Source organism: Scylla paramamosain, unplaced genomic scaffold, assembly GCF_035594125.1.
Source record: "Scylla paramamosain isolate STU-SP2022 unplaced genomic scaffold, ASM3559412v1 Contig8, whole genome shotgun sequence".
NCBI classification, from domain to species: domain Eukaryota; kingdom Metazoa; phylum Arthropoda; class Malacostraca; order Decapoda; family Portunidae; genus Scylla; species Scylla paramamosain.
Window position 1 is genome coordinate 984,742 of NW_026973673.1, and position 10,259 is coordinate 995,000.

A 10,259-nucleotide genomic window follows, 5' to 3' on the forward strand; every position below is an offset into this window, starting at 1 on the left:
TATTCAGCAACTCATGAAATTAACACCAGAGCAATTTGGTATGTTATGGAAAATGAGAGAGAGAGAGAGAGAGAGAGAGAGAGAGAGAGAGAGAGAGAGAGAGAGAGAGAGAGAGAGAGAGAGAGAGAGAGAGAGAGAGTCCTTTTTTCCTCTTCTCTCTCATGTCATGGCCCAGGACAGGGTGACGTCCTTGGAACATCGTCATTTGCATTCCCTAATCACAGACAGATGTGCCTCCTCACTCACTCCTCCATGTTGGAGAAAATAATTGTGTTAATGAACATGTCTTGCACTTTATCATTACTTTTTATTATTATTATTATTATTATTATTATTATTATTATAATTATTACTACATTTACAGTAGTCCCTCACTGTTAGCAGTTTAATTAGTGTAGCCAAACCAATGTCAAAAGTGAAATTTGCCAAACGTGAATAGTACTACTATAAATGGGGTTCACCCTTTTGACTTGCATTTGAAAGCAAAGACATTATACATGAAACATTAACAGCAATATAGAATACAATAGATAATAGATGACAGATGTTATTTACCTTTAATTATTTATAGTTAAGCCTGGTGAGAGGAGCGAGTGTGGTAATTGTGTAGGTGCACTATTAATATTTGGCACCCAAACCAGTGTCATCCATATCCAAGTGTCCATGCCCTCCACCACTTGTAGAGGCTGCACTCCTGGGGACAAACACCAAAGATGTGGTTAATTGCAGCAAAAAAACAGTAAGATGGCTGTTGGGAGGTTCACATAAATCAAACAATGCACATGGACGACAAACTGGATCAACACCATTCTGTTACGTCAGAGTGGCGCACCAAAAGTGGATCTGATGTGCCAGTTTGGGTGTTGGTACCAGTTCAAACCTATTGCCAAACTGAAACAAGAGGGACCACTGTATATATATATATATATATATATATATATATATATATATATATATATATATATATATATATATATATATATATATATATCTCTCTCTCTCTCTCTCTCTCTCTCTCTCTCTCTCCTCTCTCTCTCTCTCTCTCTCTCTCTCTCTCTATATAATATATATATATATATATATATATATATATATATAAAGCTTTTCAGTAATAAACATTTAGTGTGCAAAAACTTTTAGTACATCTAAACTATAGTAACTTGTGTCTTCCTTACAAGTGGTGTCATCCACCATTCTTTCTCTCCCCTCTTAAAAAGTGGGAAAAGGAAGACTGCTGGACCATACCACACCACAAGTTATAGCAACAAAAAAAGGTTCATTCAAACTTTACCCTGCTGCATGGACTGTATCAGCTTGTATTCAGGCAGGTCAAGTTGGGCGATACAAGTGTGTGCTGGAAGGAAGCTGTCATCTGCTGGCTTTTGGATTATCAACTTGGAAGCCTGGGTGTGTGTGTGTGTGTGTCTAAGAGAATCAGTTTGAGTAAGTAGTGGGAGGGAGTTTTTTGAGTATGTGAGAGTAAAAGAAGGGGTTTTGTAGAGAGAGAGAGAGAGAGGAGGAGAGAGAGAGAGAGGAGAGGAGAGAGAGAGAGGAGAGAGAGAGAGAGAGAGAGAGAGAGAGAGAGAGAGAGAGAGAGAATTTTGTGTGTGTAGGAGAGAAAATACAAGAAATTATTTCTATTAAGAGAGAATTTTGTGTGTGTGTAGCAGAGAGAATACAAGAAATGATTTCTATTAAATTTATTACTATTATTCTAAATTTATTCATATTTCAGAGGAATGACCGACAGAAGAGACAAAGAAAAGAGGAGGAAGAATATAAGAAAGGAAGGAAGGAAGAGAAGAGGGGGACATGAGAAGGATGAAATAAAGAGAGAGAGAGAGAGAGAGAGAGAGAGAGAGAGAGAGAGAGAGAGAGAGAGAGAGAGAGAGAGATGAAGGAGTATTGCACACACACACACACTCTCTCTCTCACCAACCACCACCCACCCATCCACAGACCCCCAGTATGTCCCACCACAGTCACTCTCCACAGACTCTCACATTAGAGAGAGAGAGAGAGAGAGAGAGAGAGAGAGAGAGAGAATGTTACTGATTGTGAGAATTAATTAATCATTATTATTATTATGTTCAAAATGTATTATTTATATTTGCATTGTTTTTTCAGAAGTGATAGAAAGAAGGAAGAGAAGATAGATAATAATAAGGAGGAAAGAAAGAGAAGAGAGAGAGAAGACAACAAAGAAGGAAGAGGACATGAGAGAAGAATGAGGATAATAGAAGAGGAAGAAAAAAAGAAATGAGGGAAGAAAAAAAGAAATGAGAGACAGATAGAAAAGATAAATAAAAGAAAAATAAATCCTCCCCCTGCCCCCTTCTCTCTCTCTCTCTCTCTCTCTCTCTCTCTCTCTCTCTCTCTCTCTCTCTCTCTCTCTCTCTCTCCCCCACAATCCACAAACCCACAGTAAGTCTCCCACAGTATGTTGACAAACCTAGTCACTCCCCACAGCCTCTCACAAATATACCTCTCTCTCTCTCTCTCTCTCTCTCTCTCTCTCTCTCTCTCTCTCTCTCTCTCTCTCTCTCTCTCTCTCTCTCCTCTCTCTCTCTCTCTCTCTCTCTCCATGCCTAAGAGAGGAACCTGGTCAGTCCCTGTGAGAAATTTTGCAACATTTTCTGTTCAAGCAAGAGTTCATGAAAGACTTCCCAAACAGTGCAAATGACTGGATGGTCTGGGAAGTATTCACTCTGGAAATACAGTGAGGGGTTAATGAAAGGAAGAATATTGGAATGTGTGTTAATTTAGATTCCTGTGGTGTGTGGATGGAAGGACTGGGTGAATATAGACGGCAGAAGAGGTGAGGAGTGTATGCTAACTAAAGGCAGGAAGTGAAGGACTGGATAAATATTAGACAGAAGAGGTGATAGAAGCAATGGACTAGATATACAGAGATAAGGAAGGGCTGGATAAATATTAGACAAGAGGTGATAGAGGCAAAGAAGGACTAGATATGTAGAGACAAGGAAGGGCTGGATAGAGGAGGTGACAGAGGCAAAGACTGTACACTAATAATGAAAAATAGCTAAAATGAATGACAGAGGGAAGATGAAAGAGCGAAAGAACAACTAAAATGGATGATAAGCAGGTGGAAATACCTACAAACAAGCCTATCAACACCCAAACACCCCTGACACACACACACACACACACAACCCAGCTCCTCCAGTGTGAAAGATATTCATGTATAAGCAAGCCATTTTAGCCCACAATCCAAACACTTCACCCCTAACCTGACGTACCAGCATGCACACTCACTGCTGTGTTGCTGGTTTTGCTGGACGTGTCATTTCTGATTGCTGTCAGTTCATTTTTGGCCTAAAACCTTCATGCTTCATCCTTCACTTCCTGTTGTGAAACTGTTGCAAAGAAGGGAGAGTTTTTGTTGCAACATGAATTCCAAATCAGATTCAGTACTTTTATGAAATCTTTCAAGACGACAACCCTGCTATTGAACTTCATCACACACACACACACACACACACACACACACACACACACACACACCAGTTACAATGCTTACTTCAGTGCACCACTCTTCACTCCTTTAGAGATGAGCAAATGAGTGAACAGTGAATAAATCTGTTAATAAGCACACTGTGTTTTGGTGCAAAGAATCAGACACTGCCATATTTTCACTGCCGTTCGCCACTCATGTCCAATGGAAGGTTTGTGGTCTGCCTTCACCATAGTCTTCCTGGCACTTACAAAGCAGGGCCACAAACTGAGGAGAGCATTAGAGTACTTGGAAGGAAACTACTGGGAAGATCTTGAGATGGTGTGTGGAGGAAGGCATGACAACACTCAACAATAAGAAAGAAATTGTCTACAGCTGCAAGTGGGAGATACTCATGGGCTGTCCAACCCCAGAAGGGAAATTATGGACAAATAATGATGCAATGAAAGGCATACCTGAATGGACTGCTGGCCAGCTGATGTCTCTTGAATGCTCCTCTTCCTCCTCTTGGTTTTACTCCCTGCATGGTGGCACTGACGTCATGTCTCCCAGTCGGTCTGTGGAATTTTTTTTTTTTTTATGTAGGAAGGACACTGGCCAAGGGCAACAAAAATCCAATAAAAAAAATGCCCACTGAAATGCCAGTCCCATAAAAGGGTCAAAGCAGTGGTCAAAAATTGATGAATAAGTGTCTTGAAACCTCCCTCTTGAAGGAATTCAAGTCATAGGAAGGTGGAAATACAGAAGCAGGCAGGGAGTTCCAGAGTTTACCAGAGAAAGGGATGAATGACTGAGAATACTGGTTAACTCTTATGTTAGAAAGGTGGACAGAATAGGGGTGAGAGAAAGTAGAAAGTCTTGTGCAGTGAGGCTGCGGAAGGAGGGGAGGCATGCAGTTAGCAAGATCAGAAGAGCAGTTAGCATGAAAATAGCAGTAGAAGACAGCTAGATATGCAACATTGCGGCGGTGAGAGAGAGGCTGAAGACAGTCAGTTAGAGGAGAGGAGTTGATGAGATGAAAAACTTTTGATTCCACCCTGTCTAGAAGAGCAGTATGAGTGGAACCCCCCAGACATGTGAAGCATACTCCATACATGGACGGATAAGGCCCTTGTACAGAGTTAGCAGCTGGGGGGGTGAGAAAAACTGGCGGAGACATCTCAGAATGCTTAACTTCATAGAACCTATTTTAGCTAGAGATGAGATGTGAAGTTTCCAGTTCAGATTATAAGTAAGGGACAGACCAAGGATGTTCAATGTAGAAGTGGGGGACAGTTGAGTGTCATTGAAGAAGAGGGGATAGTTGTCTGGAAGGTTGTGTTGAGTTGATAGATGAATGAATTGAGTTTTTGAGGCATTGAACAATACCAAGTTTGCTCTGCCCCAATCAGAAATTTTAGAAAGATCAGAAGTCAGGCATTCTGTGGTTTCCCTGCATAAGCTGTTTGCTTCTTGAAGGGTTTGACATCTACGAAAAGACATGGAAAAGTGCAGGGTGGTATCATCAGCATAGGAGTGGATAGGACAAGAAGTTTGGTTTAGGTCATTGATGAATAATAAGAGAGTGGGTAACAGGACAGAACCCTGAGGAACACCACTGTTAATAGATTTAGGAGAAGAACAGTGACCGTCTACCACAGCAGCAATAGAACGGTCAGAAAGGAAACTTGAGATGAAGTTACAGAGAGAGAGGGATAGAAGCTATAGGAGGGTAGTTTGGAAATCAAAGCTTTGTGTCATACTCTATCAAAAGCTTTTGATATGTCTAAGACAACAGCAAAAATTTCACCAAAATCTCTAAAAGAGGATGACCACGACTCAGTAAGGAAAGCCAGATCACCAGTAGAGTGGCCTTGACAGAATCCATACATAAAAGGTGATGAGATAGAAGGTTGTAAAGTGATAGATGTTTAAGAATCTTTCTGTTGAGGATAGAATCAAAAACTTTAGATAGGCAGGAAATTAAATCAACAAGACATAGTTTGGAGGGATTAGAACAGTCACACTTTTTAGGAACAGGCTGAATGTAGGCAAACTTCCAGCAAGAAGGAAAGGTAGATGGTAACAGACAGAGTTGAGTTTGACTAGGCAAGGCACAAGCAAAGAGGCACAGTTTTTGAGAACCAATAGGAGGGACCCCATCAGGTCCATAAGCATTCTGATGGTTTAACATCATTGCAAAGAATTTTAATAGGCAGCAGCAGCAGCAGCAGCAGCAGCAGCAGCAGCAGCAGCAGCAGCAGCAGCAGCAACAGCAGCAGCTGCAGCAACAGCAGCAGCAGCAGCAACAGCAGCAGCAGCAGCAGCAGCAGGGTGGAGGATGAGAGAGAAACAAGCCCTGAATTGTCCAAGGTAGACTTTTTAGCAAAGGTCTGAGCAAGGAGTTCGGCCTTAGAGACTGATGTGATAGCAGTGGTGCCATCGCGGTTGAAATAAAGGAGAGAAAAAAGAAGCAAAGAAGAGATGTTTTTGGCTAGTTGCCAGAAGTCATGAGGGTAGTTAGATCTAGAAAGATTTTGACACTTTCTGTTAATGAAGTTTTTGGCTAGTTGGAGAACAGATGTGGCATGACTTTGGGCAGAAATATAAAGCGCATGAGATTCTGGGGATGAAAGGTTCAAATACCTTGTGTAAGCCACCTTTCTATCATGTATAACACAAGAACAGGTCGTGTTAAACCAAGGTTTAGAAGGTTTAGGTCGAGAAGAAAAGTGAGAGATATATGCCTCCATACCAGATACTATCACCTCTGTTATGCGCTCAAACACGCAGTCAGATTAGAAAACTGAGCATCACATCTTCAGAGCATGTGTGTGATGACAACTTGCCAGTTTTTGATGCCTTCCATTGCAGTAAGTCAAGCACCAGAGCTTTGGTCTGTGGGCTTTACAATTCATCATTTTTTTTTTTCTTTTTTTCAGTGCAAACCTTTCCACCACTTTGTGGACATGACATGACATGACAATTAAAAACTTTCAGATTTTGGAATTTTGGACTGAGAATTCTCAATTGTGCCAACAAAATACAGTATTCACCTGAACCACCTGTCAGTCACAAGGCTCCCAGTGAGGTGTGCTTGTTCCTGAGTCATGGAAGTCTCCCAAGGTTTCTTCCACTTGCTCTCCGTGTTACCACCTGCAGGGAAAACGCACACATCAATACTCCTGCTGCTTGATACATGTTTGATTCACAACTTAGTCTAGAATTTAACCATTCACTACAACATTACACAGCATGGAATGCACAGCTGAAAACATTTATATGCACATTCAAGAAACGAAACGACTAAAGAAGCAGATTGTGCAATTTCTAGTCAGTATAGTGCATAGACATGGCTGTGAAAGAAAAGAAATGCTTCATGTTGGTCTGGGAGTCAGGAAAGATGTAATAAGTACTAGTAGTTAAAAGAGTTCATCACCAGGTAGGACAAAATGGATAACTAATTTTTTCACACCCTCGTCTCTGGTAAAAGTCACTCACAAAAATGATGGGCCCAGGGCAGGTCTTTTTCCACTCAACCTTCCACAACTTCTAATCTTTGGTGGATTAACTTAACAAGTAAAAGTTTCCATACGAAGGGCGGTAGTTCACTCAAAGGAAGGGGATCAAGTAAATCCATTCACACGTTTTGGCTGTGGGCCTTCCCTCCCCTTCGTCTCTCTCTCTCTCTCTCTCTCTCTCTCTCTCTCTCTCTCTCTCTCTCTTTAATAGGCTGTTTGGATAACTATTTCACTCTAGAGAGAGAGAGAGAGAGAGAGAGAGAGAGAGAGAGAGAGAGAGAGAGAGAGAGAGAGAGAGAGAGAGAGAGAGAGAGAGAGAGAGAGAGAGAGAGAGAGAGAGAGAGAGAGAGAGAGAGAGAGAGAGTTTGGCCAGTTATGGGAGGGGTCGGTGACTTGACACGTATTCCCACACCTGGACACCAGCAACCACCACCACCACTCAGCAGCCTGCAAAGATCCTCAGTGCATGTGAAGTCACTCGGTGTTATCAACAGAGAAGATGGTGACCAGCATGAGGCCACATATTTTTGAGGGTTTCATGGATAGGGTATATCTGTAGGTATATCTGATATTGCTTGTATGTGAGAGAAGAGTTTGTGTCTGTCCTGCCACCTGGTGACAACCACTCGTTCTAAAAGCTCCCCAATATTTAGAGGGGAGTGAGGACGGAAGAGTGGTGAAAGTAGGGGGTTTGGGAGGAGGGGTGGAAGTAAGCCACCTCTATTATAACCCGCCATTATTACCTAACAACCCCAACAGATACTGCTTCATTTCCACCAGTTTTCAGACCTCACCTGCAGCGGCCGCGTCACGGTACCTACCTACCTACACCACGTGTTGCTTTCCTGCCACACCGACGCCGCCCCGTGACACTGACGCCAATATTCACAACACAACGAATACTTGCCGCTGAGTGACAGTCTTCGAGAAGAGAGGGAGGGAGGAAGGGAGAGGCATCAACTCCCCCTCCAACGCGCTAGTGATGGGGTGAGAGGTAATAAGATGGCTCTTGGTAGTTCGCTCGTCTTAAAACACGCAATGAATCAATCGTTATTATTATTTAAATGTTAGTGTCTTTTAGTGCAACATGAAGTCGCTATTTAATATCAACCGATACAATTCGAAAATGAAGCTCGTGAAATGTGGACACTGAGGGAGTAAAAACACGTCATTATGCTGAGGTTGTCGACTGGCGGGGCGGTGCCTCTGTCTGGGGAACTCTTGGAAATGTCGACAACGCAGTGCAACAGTTTAAGGTTATTATTCATTTGATGGCTAATTAGTTAAATGTTTTAAAGTTACAACTTCCGACATCTCACAATGATTTCCTGGAACACAATCGGGAATATTTGCCACAGGTATGAACACTAATTGCAGAAAATAATTGCTAGCCTTGGACGAGTGTAGCATAGTAAAGTATAAACATAAGTGGATATTCATGTACCATGATAGGTAAACATGGCGGTCATCATAACACTAGCAGCAGGCAGCTCCCTACTTGTTTTTGGTGGTAAGAGGCGGTATTTAGACTTATTTTGGCTCCCTACCTAAAAACCCCGCTTTCCCACCAGGTCCCCAACATTGTAGGGGTTACAAGCCGAAAAAAAAAAAAAAAATAGGAAATGAGAGCCGCGCTGCTAATCTAGTAATTTACCCGATGACAAACTGCAGTGAAGTGAGCTAGTTCTTGATACTAAGTTAAATATACGACCACTGCAGAAAAAAAAAAAAAAAATCAAACCCTCATTTTCAGAAACAAAACTTGCAAAATTACATCAGAACAACGCAACGACAGGGAAGGCCGCCCTACAATGCCTGTATATACCACCATACTGTGCCCCCTCCTGCGTTAGGAACACGAGCACACATACAACACATTACCATACCAATAAGCTGTAATACCCTCCCCCACAAACACTAGTTACTGTACATGGCACAGTAGCTTGACACGGTAGCTGCCTTCTCTCTCTCTCATTGTAGATACCGTAAGTTATGTAATTAAATCAATCTGATTAGTCCATAAATGTCTGTTGCTCTTTGAGATTCACTTGCAATATTGAATTACTAAGTCAACATACGTACTACAGCTGGAAGTGAACTTTGATATGATTTACCAATAAGTTCGCGTGGGTGACGCGGGGTGACCACACGAAGGCGACGAGGCAACACGGAAATATATAACGCTCTCATCTTCACTGAGTCTCTGTCCCTCAAGATATGCGCACAAGTATGGAGTGGGAAGTCTGCCGGTAGTGCGTTACCAACAAAACCAGGAATCTTAAAGTCCACTGCCGACTAGAACATTACCAGGCAAAACAACCGCTATATCAGCAAGTTCTGGGTATGCCGACAATGATATTCCAGCCTCTCCTTTCTCAATATTGTCTAGAAACTCAGCGCTCTGATATCAGTAAACCTCTGCAGATATTGGCAGCCCTGTGGGACCCCACAACACAGCGCCTTGCCACTCGCTGGTTGGCTAAAAACCTTGGCCGCTCACATCTCGCCCCTCGCTGCCTGACGCAAGCCGCGCCGCTCGCCCGCTCGACACCACAGGAAGAAATGCATGGAATCTGTAAGGTGTCAGGAAGGGATTTTGTGAACCCTTTGGTGGCAATGCACATTGTTCCTGTGTGTTCCTCTCCCCCAGCAGTGATAATAATGAAGCAATTATATAGTGATAATGAAGCATTATAAGCCTTTACCTCCCAAATGCCGCCGTGCAGGAAGCTGGTGAAAAGCGGCTTGCCAGCCATCGCCGCCTTCACCATAACAAACTTATTCCGCGGTGTGTTTGCGCCACCGAGAGGAACTTAAAGTCCCTCCTGCGCGCTTACAAATGGTATTCGATTTTCACGTGTTTGGAATGGAGTCTGCGAGGGATATTGATACGAGGGGGCACTTGAGAAGGAAATGATAAATAATGGTGTTGAAATGTTTACATTAAAATACATTACGAGGCAGAAAAAGTAGATATTGAGTACACACACACACACACACACACACACACACACACACACACACACACACACACACACGTACAGACTGAACAATAAAAAAAACAATAATAATAATCACGTTGGAAATAAAACAAATTAAGGAAACTACACAACCTGCAGAAAGAGACACGAGTAAAGGAGAGAAAAAAAAGAAAAAGAAAAAAAAAGGGAAAAAGACTAAAAAGAGTGACCTCCAATTACACGCTGTCAGGACCAACCACCAACCACCACAAGGGTCTCAAGGAGGAGAATGCACATGAGAGAGAGAGAGAGAGAGAGAGAGAG

General features: G+C 42.4%; 1 protein-coding gene across 1 annotated transcript in view; it reads right to left on the reverse strand.

Annotated features, from left to right (window-relative positions):
* Positions 1 to 59: 59 nt before the first annotated feature.
* The window catches only part of LOC135096893 (uncharacterized), a 38,093-nt gene continuing 27,893 nt past the window's right edge, over positions 60 to 10,259 (reverse strand). The window contains exons 2-6 of the mRNA XM_063998686.1: positions 6,511 to 6,610; positions 3,931 to 4,032; positions 1,292 to 1,425; positions 556 to 694; positions 60 to 248 (exon numbers count right to left, since the gene is read on the reverse strand). Of these exons, the coding sequence (XP_063854756.1) occupies positions 558 to 694; positions 1,292 to 1,425; positions 3,931 to 4,032; positions 6,511 to 6,610 (473 nt within the window). The 3' untranslated portion in view covers positions 60 to 248; positions 556 to 557. The remainder of the gene's footprint in view (positions 249 to 555; positions 695 to 1,291; positions 1,426 to 3,930; positions 4,033 to 6,510; positions 6,611 to 10,259) is intronic.